This window comes from Chlorocebus sabaeus, chromosome 25 (assembly GCF_047675955.1).
Source record: "Chlorocebus sabaeus isolate Y175 chromosome 25, mChlSab1.0.hap1, whole genome shotgun sequence".
NCBI classification, from domain to species: Eukaryota; Metazoa; Chordata; class Mammalia; order Primates; family Cercopithecidae; genus Chlorocebus; species Chlorocebus sabaeus.
This window is the reverse complement of record NC_132928.1, coordinates 3,924,825-3,942,736: the sequence shown is the minus strand read 5'-3', so window position 1 is coordinate 3,942,736 and position 17,912 is coordinate 3,924,825. Positions and strand designations below refer to the sequence as shown.

The following is a 17,912-nucleotide window of genomic DNA, read 5'->3' as shown; positions in this document are numbered from 1 at the left end:
TTAAAAGTATCTCAATGAACCCAGCATGATATAAAGTGTTCAGAGAAATGTGTCATGAGCTCTTACTCCATTTTTTTAAGGGAAAAATGTATGTATGACATACGAAAAGAGCTAGTCAACAGAAACTATGAAAAGAGAGAGACTCAGCCTGTAACAATCACTAAAGACAAACCAGAAGAGGAAACTAAAGCAAGAATGAGATTGAGGTGAGCACAGAGAAGGCAGCTTTCCAGAAGACAGAGAGAATAAAAGTAATGAAACCAAAACTTCACTGGTACCTTTGGAAAACAATAAACGACCGTTAGGAAGTGAATTCACATAGGGAGTTCTGAAAGGCACCACTGAACTGTTTTTCGAGGGCCCTGAAGGCCAGGTTAAGACATCTCTTCCATGTGCCTCAAGGTGCAGGGGAAGGTTTTTTCAGTAAATTGTTGTTTTTTGTTTTCTGTTATTGTTGTAGTTTTGTTGTGAAACAGGATCTCACTCTGTCACCCAGGCTGGAGTGAAGTGGTGCGGTCTCTGCTCACTGCAACCTCTGTCTCCAGGGTTCTAACTATTCTCATGCCTCAGCCTCCCGAGTAGCTGGGATTATAGGCATGCGCCATCATGCCCAGCTAATTTTTGTATTTTTAGTAGAGACGGGGTTTCACCAGTTAGCCAGGCTGGTCTAGAACTCCTGGCCTCAAATGATCCACCCACCTCAGCCTCCCAAAGTGCTAGGATTACAGACATGAGTCACCGTGCATGGCCTTTTTTTCAGAGGAAAGTTTAAATAGGATGGCTGACCACACGGGAACCACACATTATGAAGGGAAGGGAGGGTGACAGATCTAGGGGAAGAACTTGTTCTAAGTAATGCAAATAACCATTCCATGTCTGGGTGCTGGTTTTTAATTTAAATACTCATCTTAAATTATAAACATCATTTTAAAATACAGGAACTCTAAGAATTTAACTGGCCATTTGCTTTCAAAGTGCCTAAAAAACAGAAACTTTCATATTAAAAGTTAAAAAAGGCACACTGGGTATGGTAGCAGGTGCCTATAGTCCCAGCTCCTCAGGAAGCCGAGATGCAAGGATGGCTTGAGCCCAGGAGTTACAGGTTGCAGTGAGCTATGATCGCGCCACTGCATTCCAGCCTGTGTAACAAAGTGAGGCCCTGTCTCAAAACAAGAAAAAGCAAGCAAGCAAGAAAAAAGGCAAAACAACATTCAGAAGCTTGAACTTTATTTTTTGTTTTAATCTCATGGTACAACACAAAGAAAACAATAAATAGAATATGCCCAATCCATAAAACCTCTAACTACATTATGGCAAATCTTAAAACAAGGCAATGAATTATTAATTCCATTTTACAGAAAAAGAAATTAAGGTTTGGGAAAGTCAAGGTCTCACAGCCAGTAAATAGCAGAATGGCTTTGAAGTCAATGCTGATTCTATTAAACTTGACTAACCCCAAAATGCAAAAACCTTGGAAAAAAAACTGCCTCAACCTTCCAGGCTCAAGTGATTCTCCTACCTCAACCTCCTGCATAGCTGGGACTACAGGTGTGTGCCACCACACCCAGCTAATACTATTTTTCGTAGAGATAGGGTTTTGCCATGTTGCCGAAGCTGGTCTTGAACTTCAACTGAATCCACCCACCTCGGCCTCCCAGACTGCCGGGATTATGGCCATTAGACACTGTGCTCTGCCAGCTCTTGAAAATTAATGCCTCCTCCCCCACCAAACTGTAAGCCTAAGGCAATGGGTCATACCTAGGCACACTTTTACTTTTTTGTAAGTTATTGTTGAGGATTTTTCTTATTGAGTCATTTTACTTACTTCGGAATCACTGAGAAAGGAAAATCATGCAGGACTCAAGCCACAATGAGGAGGAGCCTGGTGGAGCTTGGTCTTAATTCCAAGAGCAATGGGAAGGCACTGAAGTAGTTCAGACTCAAGGTTGAGCTGATCAAATCTAAATTTCATAAAGATCTAACAGCTCACAGCTAACAGACTGCATGGGAGTAATAGACCAATGCAATAAATTAGAAAATCTAGAACAACATATATGTAAAAATGTAATACAGAACAAAATAGGTACAAGGGTCTTACAATGAAAGTTCATTATCAGATTCACAGAAGTTGCCAGGGAAGCAAAATCAGCCTTAACACAAAAATATCCACTAATGAACTAAACATTTATAATATCAGTCCCCATTAAATATCCCTCCCAAAGCAGCATTAGCCTCTATGTCAGGCCATTTCACCTTTGCCCTGTCAGGCTCTCAAGGACTGACAGGTTATTTCAATTACAAAGCAACACAATGCATACCATCTACAAAGTGAAACTGCAAACATTCCAAAATATGTAGGCCTTTATGAAGTCAATGAAAATGATGAAAACTCTTTACAAAGCAAATGAAAAAAATGAGTATTTGGAAAGATACTGACTGGAAAGGGGCATTAGGGAACTTAATGGCCTAAGTGTCTTCTGTATCCAGACCTGGTTGGTGGCTACATAGGTATGTATACATAGTAAAAATGTACCAAGCTATATGTATACATGATTTATGCATTTAGCTGTATATAAATGATACCTTAGAGTTGCTATGGTTTGAATCTTGAAACTCATTTTGAAATTTAACTGTAACAGTACTAAGAAATGATTCAGCCATGGGCATCCACACCCATCAATCGATTAATACCGTTATGATGGGAGTGGGTTAGTTACCACAGGAATTCAACCCTTTTCTTCTGTTTTGAGCATATACCATCTCACTGTGTGACGCCTTCCACCATGTTATGAGACAGCAAGAAGGCCCTCACCAGATGCAGCCCCTTGATCTTGGACTTCTCAGCCTCCAGAACTGTGAACCACATAAATCTCTTTCCTTCATAAATTACCCAGTCTGTGGTATCTATTATAGCAGCATAAAATGGACTATGGCGGGACTAAAAGACACACAAGAAGGATGGTCCTACTTCCTCCAAGAATTACTGGGTCTGAATTTGAATCCTGGAAGCCCTATGGTCTACTTGTTACCAATATAAAGATGAGTGAATACCAAAGATGGCAAAATGGACCTGTGTCCTCAAAGATATCAGTGACCCACTGACTGTAGTATGTGTGGAGCCTACGCTACCTCTGGACCTCAATTATGAGAGATAAATTTTCTCAATATTTAAGCACTTTAAGTTGTAAACAGTTACTTGCAGCTGAAAGCATTTTAACAGATTGTAGTTAATAACTGCAGAACTAACAAAGATGAGATTACCAGGAGGTCAAAAGAAAATCTGAAAATCAAAGTAAAGTCAGGAAAACTAATGAAGCCCTTGAATATTTTGGCAAAAAGGACTGTCTTTATGATCATACTGCAAAAGTCCATCATAACATGGATAGTTTCACGTGATCTTGCAATTTTCTCAGAAAAATTATGTAAAACTTTTTAAGCAACCAACACTTGATCCATTCTTCTTTCATTTTAAGAATTTAACACATAATTGCAACTGTAACATGAATGTTTTCATAATTTTGTTTCATTTTTCAAGATTAAACCCAAATAAAGGCTTTTCTCCCCACCCCAACTATGTACTATTATCTCTGAAATGTTCTAGGTCAATTCATCCTACAAGATCTTGTTCTTATGCCAATTATTTTCAGAGAATAAAGACCCCCTAAACAATGAAATCACAAGGAGAAATAAATTACTCACTCACACATTAACATTTGGAAAATTCAAATATATGCTTCAGTTCAAAAGGTAACCATTACAAAGAGTTATGTGGTTAAAAAGAGCTTACTGGTTAAAAACCATGGGCTCTGGAACCAGACTGCCTGAGATGGAATCCCAGTTCCACTGTCTACTAACTGGGTGACCCTGGACAAATCACTTAACTCTCTGTGGCTCGATTTCCTCATCTATAAAATGGAGACAACAGTTCCATCAGTGTTAAATGAGTTAATACATAAAGGTTTCAAACAGTAAGTACTCAATAACAGTTAGCTATTACATTTTTTTAAACTCTAAGAAAACTGAAGAATATAAATGCCAACAATGAAATTAAGTTAATTAGCAAAGAAAAAACATTTCTTAAAAACACAAGCTTTACTGTTTAAATACAAGTACAAACTTTTTTTTTTTTTTTTTTTTTTTGAGACAGTCTCTCGCTCTGTCGCCCAGGCTGGAGTACAGTGGCACCATCTGGGCTCACTGCAAGCTCCGCCTCCTGGGTTCACACCATTCTCCTGCCTCAGCCTCCCAAGTAGCTGGGACTATAGGCACCGGCCACCACGCCTGACTAATTTTTGTATTTTTAGTACAGACGGAGTTTCACCATGTTAGCCAGGATGGTCTCGATCTCCTAACCTCGTGATCCACCCGCCTCAGCCTCCCAAAGTGCTGGGATTACAGGCATGAGCCACCGCGTCCGGCCAAATACAAGTACATACATTTTAGATAAAATTAAGACAAAGAAAAGTGAGAACAAATGTACTTCTAAAAAAAAAAAAAAGCTAAAAGTATATCATATATGCTTTTATGTCTATATAGTAAAAAATTATGCATTTTACTACTAAACATGTACGAATTGTTTTTAAAGGTACCATGTTAAACCTATTAAACTAGAAACTAAGCCAAGCACTGTGGTTCAGTAATTCCAGCACTTTCGGAGGTGAAGGCAAGCAGACCACTGTAGGCCAAGAGTTGAAGACTAACTTGAGCAACACAGCAAGACCCCATCTTTAATTTAAAAAAAGAAACAAATGAGTTGCTGCACACTTAAGACAAAATTTTAAATCTTAATATATGGAGGAAAAAAAGAATGGAAAACTTGGTATTACAGAAGATACAAGGCTGAGCGCAGTGGCTCACATTTGTAATCCCAGCACTTCGGGAGGCCGAGGCAGGCAGATCACGTGAGGTCAGGAGTTTGAAACCAACCTGGCCAACATGAAACCCCGTCTGTACTAAAAACACAAAAAAAGCTGGGCGGCGTGGCTCACATCTGTAATCCCAGCACTTTGGGAGGCCGAGGCAGGCAGATCACTTAAGGTCAGGAGTTCAAGACCAGCCTGGCCAACATGGTGAAACCCTGTCTCTACTAAAAATACGAAAATCACCTGGGCGTGGTCTCGTCCATCTACTCAGAGGCTGAGGCAGGAGAATCACTTGAACCTGGGAAGCAGAGGTTGCAGTAAGCTGAGACTGCAGCACTGCACTCCGGCCTGGGCGACACAGCGAAACACCATCTCAAAAATAAAAATAAAAATAAATACAAAAAAAATTAGCCAGGCATGGTGATGCACGCCTGTAATCCTACTCAGGAGACTGAGGTGGTAGGACTGTTTGAACCCAGGAGGCAGAGGTTGCAGTGAGCTGTGATTGCACGACTGCACACACTCCAGCCTGGGTGACAGACAGCGAGACTTCATCTCAAAAAAAAAAAAAAAAAAAGAAGATACATATAGTAAATTTTATATTATGACCACCAATGAATCACACCTCTTGATCTGTCCTTGTGTAATCGCCTCCCCCACTGGCTTTGGGCTTGACCATATGACTTGTTTTGGCCAAAGAAACATAAGCAAACAGGATGCAAGCTGAAGTTTGATAAGAGCTTTCATACTAGGGCATGCTGTCATGAGGAGGCTGCTACTGTTAAGTGAGCGATGAGGCAGAGGGATGGGACACACACACCAGATGAACCTAAGTGAATGAAAACACACGAATGAGTCCAGGTAAGAAGAGCTGCCCAGCCGACCCATATAGCACATCTGTAGTCTCAGTTACTCAGGAGGTTGAGGTGGGAGGATCACTTGTGCCCAGGAGTTCAAGGCTGCAGTAAGCTATGACTGAACCACTGCGATCCAGCCTGGGTGACAGTTTTACTAGGATTTGAGATGCTTTGTTAAACAGCGGTAGATATCGGATACGATAAATGTATATGCACTATGAAGAGTTAATATCCTCATTATTATAAATCATTAGAAGAAAAACTAAACATCTCATTGGGAAAATAGAAAAAGCACATGAATAGACATCCACACAAAAATAAAGATGTCCAATAAACAAAGAGACCCTACAAGTAATCAAAGAAATACAAATTAAAACGATAACACCTTTGGCCTATCACATTGGCAAAGATTAAAAGACTGATAATGGCCTGAGCTGGCCAGAATGTGGGATAACCAGAACTCTCATCTACTCTTGCTTATTTGGTAATGTGTATCAAAAACTGATACAATTCCTTTCAGTCATTTTATTATTCACTCAAATACTTACTGCATACTCACACAGGCCTGTATGGGGAACCTGGAATGCAGAGCCAGGTCATGCAAGACCTTAATAATTTTGGTTTTATGACTAATTTGGGTTTTAGTCTAAGATGCCACTGAAGGCTTTAGGTGGGAAATAACAATATCTGATTTCCACTTTAAGAGTATTCCGAGTGATGCATGGAGAACAGGGGACATGAATGGAAATGAGGAAACACTAATAGTTCAGGTAAGAGATAACAGTGGCCTGAACTTGAGGCAGTGAGATGGACAGAAGTAAGTGAAGGTAACCTGGTAGGACAATGATAGACTGGATACAGAAAAGTAGAGCAATAAAAAATTTTTTAAAAAAGCACTACTTCTTGATTTTAATTCTAGGAATGTATCCTAAAACCAAATCAGATATGTACTCAAAGACATATAACCAAAGATGTTCATAGCAGTGTTTTTTATAATAATAAAAACAATGGAACAAATCTAAAAGTCCATCTTTAAGATTTAAGTAGACAGTCATCCAGCCAAAGCAATGGAATATTATGCGGTCACTTAAAGTTATGTAGCTATATAGTTAGGAACAAGAATTACTAGCTGGGCACAGCAGCTCATGCCTGTAATCCTAGTGCTTTGGGAGGCTGAAATGGGAGGATGACTTGAGGCCAGGAGTTCAAGACCAGCCTGGGCAACATAGCAAGACCTTGTCTCTACAAAAAAAAACTAAAAATTAGAGTGTGTGGTGGCACACATCTGTAGTCTCAGCTACTCAGGAGGCTGAGATGGGAGGATCGCTGGAGCCCAGGAGTTCAAGGCTGCAGTAAGCTATGATTGCACCACTGCACTCCAGCCTGGGTGATGGTTCAAGACCCTATTTAAAAAACAAAAATAATAAAATGTAAAGAAATATAGATATTATATATATGGAAAGGGACCAGCTACAGAATACACAATACAAATATAGTATAAGTCCATTTTCAAATAGTATCTTACTTTTATATATAATCATATGCACACGCACAATGATGGCTGCAAATGCACTACAAAAAGTTCAGAAATCTACACATTAAAATATTAAAATTCTAGATGGCTTGCATTTAACATTTCATAAATGTTTTATACTTCCCATGCCTTCTAAAATCTGTTCAAAATCTGTACTACTTTATAATAGAAGGGAAAACGTAATTTTAAAAAATACCAGACATATGGACAACAGTCATTGATTTATTTTTCTAAAAATACTGCAAAGACCACAATTAAGTAGACTGTAAGTAAAAGTTTTAAATGAAAACTCAAGACACATAACTCTTAAATTGTTAAAAACTGAACAGTCACAATTTTGCTTGCAATATCAGTCTAACATGAGAATTCGGGGGAGGAGAAGAAAGACTGCAGAACAAAGCAGATATTCAAATAACCAGTATTTAATAATTATTAAACCTGCATAGAAAGATCCCTTCACTGAACTGTAAAGGAACAATTTGGACTCCCTTGAGATCTGACCTAAAGAGCCACTCATTTTATTTTACTTATGTTCTTGGTTCTTTATAAAGTTCCCCTCCTGCCAAATTGCAAATATAACAGATACCAAAAAGGACAGAAGACTGAGGACCTCTAAAGCACAGTCAAAGGTAGTCATTTGATTTCATATCATCAGATGTATTCTTACCAAGACCAGATGTTCCTTAAGGCCTTTACCACTGGAAAAGGGCTCAGTTTATTTAAAAATATCATGATTACCTCATTCCCCAAAGACAAAACTTTTGGTATTTGAGACTACTGTAAACAAACCCCAGAAAATCACCACCCAGATTTAAGTTTGCTGAAGATTCTGATGGATTTGCTTCATCACATTTTACTGGTGACCTTAGTCATCTTACTTACAACAGGCCTACCAAAGAGATGGCTGTCTCCTCAGCACGAATATACAGCTCCAAAATTTGTTCAGGCCTTTCAATGGCGCCACTATCAAGGTTTCCACCTCAGCACTCCCACCTGCTTGTTTCCCTACAGAGAAATGTCCAGTGGTTCTATCTTCAATCTCTCTTCTTTAAAAAGGATGAAGATGACAATTTAAAATATTAATCCAAAGTAATAAATATGTCAGAAACAACTTAATGAGATCTTCTTCTCGTGTTATTATATAGATCTGCCTATTCTGGACATTTCATATAAATGGAATCATGGCATATATCGCCTTTTGTGTCTGGCTTCTTTCACTTAGCATAATGCTTCCATCTATGCTGTGGCATGTATCAGAACTCCATTCCTTTTGATGGCCAAATATTATTCTGTTGTATGGACATACCACATTTTGATGATCTATTCATGAACTGAGACACATCTGGATTATTTCTGCTTTTTGGCTGTTACAAATAATGATACTATAAACATTTGTGTACAAGTTTTCCTGTGGACAAATGTTTTCATTTCTAGGAATGGAATTGCTGGGTCATATGACAACTCTATGTTTAACTTTTTGAGGAACTGCCAAACTGTTTTCTAAAGCAGCTGCACCATTTTACATGGTTTTTCACATTCTTAACATAAACTTAAGAGATGTCAGACTTTCATAGAAATAGGGGATTTACTCTTATCAAGCTCATTTTGTGTGCCAAGTGTTATGCCAGAATTTTATTTAATTTTCCCAACAACTCTATAATTCACAAAGTATCTCTATTTTACGTAAGAAATTCGATCCCAAAAAATGTTTATAACCCACTCAAAAATAAATTATTTAGTAAATGTCAAACTAGAGTCAAACCCAGAGTTGACTTCAAAGCCTGTCCGCTTTATCCTACACCATTCAATCTCTACACTTAGATATATGTACAGTGCCTCATACCCAAAGGAGTCTTTGGAAAAGTTGCCTGTTAATAAAACTTTAACTTAAATAATTGTAAAATAGAAGGTTCCCAATGTAAAGATATTTCTAGAAAATTTAACAGATAACCTTGCATAAATCAATTAACCCCCCCCCCAATTTATCTTCTTTAGCAAACAATTTCTGGTTACTTAAAACAAAACTTATCTAAAATTCATCTAAATATTAAACAAATTATTTTCTTCCAAAGTTGTATGCGCTGACAAAAAAAAAAAAAAAATGTAGTTATCTTCTGCTATAGAATGAACTGTGTTCCCCTAAAATTTATATGTTAATACCCTAACCCTCAATATTTGGAAAAAGGGCTTTTAGGAGGTAACTAATGTTAAATTAAGTTATAAGGGTAGGGCCCTAATTCAATAGGATTAGTGGCCTTATGAAATGAGAAGAGAAATTCCCCCCCATCTCCCCAACCCCAGGATTCCCATACCCGCCCTACCAAGCGAGGACACAGAGAGGAGGATATCCTCTGCAAGCCAGGAAGAGAACCCTCACCAAAACCCATCCACACTGGCAATCTGTTCTCTGACCTCCAGCCTCCAGAACCATAAAATAAATTTCTAGGCCGGGCGCCGTGGCTCCCGCCTCTAATCCCACGAGGTCAGGAAATCGAGACCATCCTGGCTAACACAGCGAAACCCCATCTCTAGTAAAAAGTACAAAAAAATGGCCGGGCGTGGTGGCTCACGCCTGTAATCCCAGCACTTTGGGAGGTCAAGGCGAGCGGATCACAAGGTCAGGAGATCGAGACCATCCTGGCTAACACTGTGAAACCCCGTCTCTACTAAACAATACAAAAATTTGGCCGGACGTGGCAGCGGGCGCCTGTAGTACCAGCTACTAGGGAGGCTGAGGCAGGAGAATGGCGTGAACCCAGGAGGTGGAGCTTGCAGTGAGCCGAGATCGCGCCATTGCACTTCAGCCTGGGAGACAGAGAGAGACTCATCTCAAAAAAAAAAAAAATTAGCCGGGCATGCCGGCAGATGCCTGTGGTCCCAGCTGCTCAGAAGGCTGAGGCAGGAGAATGGCGTGAACCCGGGAGGCAGAGCTTACAATGAGCCGAGATCACCCGGGCGACAGAGAGAGACTCTGTCTCAAAAAATATATAAAAATAAAAATAAAAAATAAATTTCTGTTGTTTAAGCCACCCAGCCTATGGTATTTTGTTATGGCAGCCCACACTAATACTTCAAGAGTATCATGCACTACCCAATGATTAGTATTTGAAGCACTGATAAGAATCAAAACAAAGCAAGTACTAAATGGGGTAAAAATAAATTAAGAGATGCATATGCTTGTAACTCGAAAATACTTACAAGTTCTTTGGTCAATGAGACTTAAAAACAGATTGATGGCCCTTTTAGTAATTGAGAACTTAATCATGAAGTCAAGGAAATATGGTATCCTCCAAAGGGCTTAGGATTTAGACAATCCTGACACTTGTAGCCACTTCTGAGCTCTATGTTAAGAGTAAGAAATAAATTCTGGCCAGGTGAATTCAAAACCTGCCTGGTCAACACGGCAAGACCTCGCCTCTACAAAATAAAAATTAAATTAAAATTTAAAAAAGAAAGAAAGAAAACCAAATTCTACACCTATTCCTGTAGTCAGGATGTGAGTTTTTGCTTGCTTAATTAAATATTAACATTTAGTATCCACCAAACACTACACTACACCCTACAATATCCAGTATAGCTTCTAGAACACTACAGGTATTCCAAAAACGGGATTGTTAGTGAATAGATTCTATAAAAGGACAACGAAGTCAAAGTCAAACACTTACACAGGCCACCCACTATTTGCCAAGTATTTTGCTAGTACCATAAATATAAAAATGCAGTCCCTGTCTTCAAGGAACTTAAAAGGAAGAGGGACAAAACAAACCACATAATTATAAAACAACAGAATAAATGCAATAGGAAAAAACATGGAAAGTGCACTGGAACACACAGGAATAGTGGGGGACAAGGGGGTTGGGGGAGCATGTTAGGAGCAAGTCAAGGACTATACTCCAAGTCTGACAAGGAATCCCCTTCTTGTTTCTAGTCGGGATAATTTCATAAACCCTCATCTGAAGAAGTATCCACTGAAGTACAGCCTCAGCTCATATTCTCTAACTTTTACTTCCGCTCAATTCCATTCATCAATTTCAAACAAGGGTGAGAAGAGAGGAAAAGACAACTTTAAGTTGGCACAAGTAGGGTTTAAGTACCCTTTTACTCCCTGACAACCAGGTAAAAATTGAAATCACATTTTTTCAAATCTTTCTTACACTCACGATAAAGACTAGATGTTTTACAAGTTATACAATCACCCCTGTTTTAAGCCTTCTGTAAGATAAATCACCAAAACCTATTCAGTATGTAATTTCTTCTATACAAGCCAAATGGTGCCTCCATAGTTATTTTGCTTAATCCAACTGGGCCAACAAGGTATCTAACACCTTGAATACTGAATAAACTTTAGTAAATTTTCTCCATTAATCCACACTCTTATTCAAGATTTATTCAATTAGTAAATTCCTACAATACAATACTGACATTCAAAAAATGAAGATTTGGCTCTTGCTCCTAAAATAAACCTCTGTGGGAAAGTCACACATCCAACAGCTAGAGTATAAATGAAGACCCATGGGAACAAAGAGACTACTATTTGTATCCTTTCATGGATATCTCACTTGACACTTCACAAAACAATCCTGTGAAATATAAGATTATCTTTTTTTTTTTTTTTAAACCAGTTTGCTCAATTAACAGGTCAGCATATAAAACCTGGATCTTCTGACCCTTGATTGTACCACACTCTAAAATGTATATAAAATTTATCGTTACCACAAATGAAGATACTTCAAAAACCCTAAGGAAGGAAACACACAAGAAGGAAACAGCTTCCTCACCTATAAAATAAGCAAAATGTGGCCTTTTTGACATCTTTGAGCTAAATAAGGTCGCAAGGTGGAGCCCACTGCCCAGAAGTTTTACCCAACTAGTCTAACATAGAAATAGGCCTGGAAACTGGAGGAGTAACATAAATTTAAGGTTTACCAGTATATAAAGCATCTTCTATTATCATTTGATCCTCACTACTCAGTTAAGAATTATCTCTATTTTTACATATTTTTAAAAAATGCATCAGTGGAATAATGTAATTAGTTCAAGGTCACCCAGTTAGTAAATGGCTTGGACAAATCCTCATAACCCTATTACACCTTTTTATATGAGAAAGTCAGAGTAGCTAGTGGAAGCCTGGACTATTTAATACGGATCCAAGAATGTAAATACAAAATCTTCTGAGCTCTCCTTAGCCACTAGGCTACATGCAACTATTTTAGATGAGACAAGCTCCTCTTTCAGTAAAAAATATATATATATATCTTAAGTAACGAACCAACTAATTTTAAAAATGCACTTAAAAGGCACACAATGTACATGCATACACACGCATTCACATACATACACACACACTTCAATCACAAAGCATCTTACACTTTTGAAACATTGCATAAATGAAAAATAAGAATAGAACTAAACAGTCAGATAGGACACTAAAAGTACCAGCTTTTTGGTCTCAACCTATCCACTGTCCTGTATAAGTAATATGCTTTTTCATTTTTTAAATATTCATCTTTAAACAAATTATTAACAAGTAAATCTACATACTGCATTTTACTAATGTAAAATGCCTATGACTGTTTCAGGAACATAAACTATTATTCAGTTCTCTTCTGTGTAAGATTACATTATACACAGTGAGCATGCTATTCCTAAAATTAAAGTCATCTGAGAGATATCACTAATATTTATACCGTAATGTATTTATCATATCCTCTGTTCGAGATTCTGACTGACTTAATTGGAAATTCCTTTTCACGCATTCCTATTTCTAGGTGGCCTTTGAAACATCAGAAATACTTAATATAACCAAAAAGGACTCAACTTAAAAGACTAACATTTATGTCCCACAGGCCTTGAAAACATGAAGACTAAGCATATATTAATACAACCTGAAAAGCACTTTCTTAAGCACCAAAATAATCCAAAGAATATTTCAAAGATTTTTTTGCAAGCAGCACAAGAACGTTCTATCTCATACCAATCTCACTTTTACAGGTATCTAAGCATTCTAAGCACTACCTCACCACCTACCAAATAATCCAGTTCCTTCCAAAGTGAAAAGCTGACCCTCTTTCCTGCTCTTATTCAAAATTAGTGTATAAAGAATTACTGTAGACTGCTTAAATAAACTTTTCAGACCTGTGTACCAAGTTCTATATTTACGTTACTGGAAAACATCAGTGTGGTTCCTCTCTCTCTACACTTCACAAGGAACAGAGCAAGAAAAGAGCTTAAAAAACAGAAGTTACTTTTTATTAGAAAAGGAATTTTCAAGTGAAGACATAATTTACCTGTGACAGACTGACATCTATACATGACAGTGATTAAACTTTACCGAATACCCAAAACGGCAACTTTTTTTAGTTCACAATCTTTGAATTACACAACTATGCCTGTTTTTATTTAAAAATAACCCACTTTTGGCCAGGCACCGTGGCTCACGCCTGTAATCCCAGCACTTTGGGAGGCCGAAGCGGGTGGATCACGAGGTCCGGAGATGGAGACCATCCTGGCTAACAAGGTGAAACCCTGTCTCTACTAAAAATACAAAAAATCAGCCGGGCATGGTGATACGCGCCTGTAATCCCAGCTACTTGGGAGGCTGAGGCAGGAGAATCGCTTGAACCCGGAGGCGGAGGTTGCAATGAGCCAAGATCGCACCACTGCACTCCATGGGCGACAGAGCAAGACTACATCTTAAAAAAAAAAAAAAAAAAAAAAAAAAAAAAAAAAAAAAACTTCCACTGTTTTATATTTCTCAATGTTAAGCTAAGTTTACCCAAAGTCTGAAACAACTGATAACTTCTGGTCTGTAAGATCCCTACGGCATTAGATCTCTAAAACAGAAACCAACAACATATAATATTACAAGATACAACAATATGTATATTATAGTTCCTGAGTTTTCAAGGACATCAGTAAAAAAAGTCATGCTCAAACATATGACTGAAAGTTTTCAAGCCATATTTTACAAAGACTGTGTTTTTTGGTTTGTATGCTATAACTACTATTTAAACTGATCGCTTATATTTGAAAATAACTTGTGCGAAATCATCAAGGGAAAAGGGGTCAGTCACCTAGAGACACAACATTAAACTCACTCTTTAAGGCTATCATAAATACAGGTAACTTGGAATCAGAGAAAAAAAATTCAAATTCACAGTAAGCGAAAGTGAAAATTCAACACAGATATATCACAAAATATATACATACAAAAGCCAAATGGAAACACGCTCAACCTTGATAGAAAAAAAATGAAAAGCAAAGTTTAAAATGGAGACCACCGAAATTGAGAAAGAATTCCAATGACATGACATTTTCTTGCCAAAGCGAAGGAATTTGTAGATTATATCATTCAAATCTCATTGTATTACATTATAAAGGTCTTGGCAACGGTTGACCATTAATCTTTAACACAAAGGAGATTCAAATCCAAATGAACTGTAAGACTATCTCTTCCAGGAGAGAGAAATGGAGTAATTTACTTTATCCACAATTGTTTAACCCAAAAGGAAGGCCTTTAAGGATGATAACGCAGAATGGATCAGCCTTCAGTCTACCAAGTCCCATTTCTCACGAAGTCTTGCACCAATCCGAAAAGAGAAGGTTATGGACACAAAACAGGCTTAGGAAAGGCTGGAAGAAAAAAATCTCCAATGAATGACACACCACATCATGGTTTATTCTCCTACACAATTTGAGAAACAATAAAGAAAAATATCACACCATATGTTTCAACGTATCAATTAAAAAAATATTTTACGACAGTACATTCAATTCTCTTCTTCGGGGCCGCAAAAATAATTTAGCTCCTGTTTTACTGATTACAGAGCAAAGGGCAAAAGCAGCTGCTGCAATGCAACACAGGCTGCTACAGAGGAAGGGGAGAAAAGGCTTTTCCAAACAGATCCGTTCCCCGCCCCCGCTTACACACCCCTACCAACTTATCCCAGTCTTTTACTGCCCCCACCACGTGAACCTAATCAATTCTTTCCCTTCCCCCACCATCGTGAAATTTCACCTTTTACAGCTCCTTTACCTACCCCTACCAGAGGCACTTTATTACCCGCAGAGATTTCAGACCTTTCAAACTTTTCCTCCTTTTTTAATTAAACACGAGAGTTCGGAGGCAAAAGTGCATGAAATTTTTACATATATACGAAAAAATACCTGTTTCCCAGCAACATGCACGCTTCGATTCTCGAACCCCTCCCCATCTCCCGGGTTTCGCTTGCAAAGGCTGGGGGGAGGGAGCCAGGCGCAAATTAAATTTAGGAAGGGAAATCCTGGGTGAAAGAAGAGCATTTGAGGAAAAATGAGAGAACGATGAAGGGAGACCCCCAAACCACAGGGGTTGGGGAGGTTTCCAAGAAAGAAAGAGAAATTGGAAGGGACAAAAGGGGGAGGGGGGAGAAACAGACCGGAGACCAGGGGAGACGCGCCGGGCCGGGAGAGGGAAGGCGGGGTCCAAGGAGAACGAGGGTCGCGGCTCCCGCGGCACAATGGCCCGCCCGGCCCCCGCCCCGCGCGCCCCTCACCTCATGGTGCCGGCGGCGTAGAGGCTTCCCCACCAGCTGGGAGACGCGGAAGGCGCCGAGCCGAGGGGGTCTCTCCTCCAGGGGTGGGGAGCAGCTCGGAGACGGGAGACAAGTGTTCGGCTCCTCCTTCGGCAGCCAGGGGGCTACACCATCTCCTCGCACAAAGCCGAGGCGCCGGCCCGGAGTGTGGGAGAAGAGGGTGAGAGAAAGGCTGGGGAGGGGGCGGAGAGGACGAGGCGCGGAGCGGGTCCCCAGGCGGCCGCCGCCTCCCACCTCCTCGTGGTCCTGCTCCTCCTCCCGGAGCTTCCTCGGCCGCCCTCGGAGGGGTGCCCGCCGGGGCCGCGCGCCCGGCCGCCGCTCCACAGGCCCGCGCCCGCCGCGCCGCCGCCGAGGCCGTGTGCAACCGGCAGCTGCTGCAGCCGCGGGAGGAGAGTCGGGATCGCCGCGAGGAGCCCGGGAGGAGGCGGGGCGCGCGGCGGAGGAACACGCAGGCGCCGCCCTCCTCGCCTCCTTCCCCCGGGGGCGAGGGGGCGGTGCGGGGGGAGGGGAGGGAAGGGGAGGCGGGGGGCCGGGCGCGCTCCCCCGCGCCGGCGGCCGGGCCCCCGCCGGACTGCGGAGAGCTGACTGGGCGGGAGCGAGCGCGGCGGCGGCGGCGGCGGCGGCGGCGAAGAGAGGCTCTTTGTTGCCTCCCTACCCCGCCCCCTGCAACCCCCTGGGATTCGGGCCGGCCCCCCCCCCCCCCACCCAAAACGTCCCGTCCGCTATCGGCCGGGGTTCCTCGCCGGGGGGTTCCTTGCCCGGGGTTGTCCTTGACTGTCGGCCCCCTCCCCGTCGCCTCCCGCTCCCCAGAGGCTGGGGGAGCTCCGGGGCCTCCCCCACGGCCGCGGTGCGGAGACCTAGGCGCCGAGACCTCCTGGGCGCCGGACCCGCAGGCACTGGCGTGGGGAGCTGGGACGCGTGACTGACTGGGTACAGGGCCGGGCCAGGAGACTCCGGGTCGGCTCGCGGCCGAGTGCCTCGTGCGGGGCGAGTGCTCAGCCCGCCCTGTTGCGGTCTCAGGACTGGGACGAGGGAATCGGAGGGCATCCCGGTCAGCCCAACCGCCCGACCCCGCCGCTGCTGCGCCCAGCGATTCCTGCGGAGTTGAGGAGGGGCATATAAATGGAAAATATGGTCATCATTGTTCCCTTCGCTCCTTCCCGAGGAATCCCAGCGTGCTGCGCCGATGGAACAAGCTGATGTGCACACTAGGTATAGGGATGACTTCATCCCCAAACGAACGCAGCCGACTCTGGGGGAAACGCAGTCGCCGGAGACGCGCGCGGAACCGTGTGTTGCCGTAAGAGTGGAAGAAGAGAAACGCAGCCAGTGGAACCGCTTTCCAGCGTCATTAGTAGAGGGAATCCCGGGCAGGGGCGGGGAGAGAGAGGAACTAATGATAATTTTAAATCTTCCGTCATTCCCAATGGTCTTGAAGTCACCTCCCTTAAAAAGTAGATATAAAATACTAGCAAGGCAATTTCAAGTCAAGTCGGGGAGGAGGGCATCCAGGAAGCCAAAATTGATAGTTGTTGTTGAGGTTTTGTTTTTGGTTTTTTTTTTTAAATCTAAAAAATCCAATAATAAAAATTTTAACTGTACGAATTACAGCCCCCTTTTAGTCCCGAAGACAGGAATGTACTTTCTGTATAAAAGATGAGGATGAGAAAGGATTGTTGCTACAGGGATCCTATTGCTGAAGGATCTCATCCAAAATGGAGGACCTGCCATGACTCCAGGAATCCGTTCAAAAGTTTTGGTGTTTTGTTTTAAGATGCAGGTACCATTCAAAAGATAGTTATAAAGGTTGGGATAATGTACACTTCCAAATGAAAAGACAAGTTATAGTGATCCACGGTCAATGCCTGACTTGCCTGTAATAGAACTGTGTAGCCCATTTTTAACCATAAAAAAGCTTCCTGGTTTCAGTCGGGTGCGGTGGCTCACACCTGTAATCCCAGCACTTTGGGAGGCTGAGGCAGGCGAATCATCTGAGGTCAGGAGTTCCAGACCACCCTGACCAACATGGCAAAACCCTGTCTCTACTAAAAATACAAAAAAAAAAAAAAAAGAAATAGCTGAGTGT

General features: G+C 41.3%; 1 protein-coding gene and 1 long non-coding RNA gene across 12 annotated transcripts in view; both read right to left on the bottom strand.

Annotated features, from left to right (window-relative positions):
• Positions 1-16,279, bottom strand: part of ENAH (ENAH actin regulator) — a 158,938-nt gene extending 142,659 nt beyond the window's left edge. Inside the window, exon 1 of one of the 11 annotated variants that reach the window (XM_073011479.1) lies at positions 15,788-16,279. In XM_073011479.1, the coding sequence (XP_072867580.1) occupies positions 15,788-15,792 (5 nt within the window). In that variant the 5' untranslated portion in view covers positions 15,793-16,279. The remainder of the gene's footprint in view (positions 1-15,787) is intronic. The other 10 variants (XM_073011480.1, XM_073011481.1, XM_037985502.2 and 7 more) reach the window with 10 other exon arrangements.
• Positions 1,211-15,781, bottom strand: LOC140710231 (uncharacterized). Its single transcript, XR_012091175.1, has 2 exons — positions 15,420-15,781; positions 1,211-14,885 (listed from the first exon to the last, which is right to left on the bottom strand). It is a non-coding gene; the product is annotated as an uncharacterized lncRNA (long non-coding RNA).
• Positions 16,280-17,912: the final 1,633 nt, after the last annotated feature.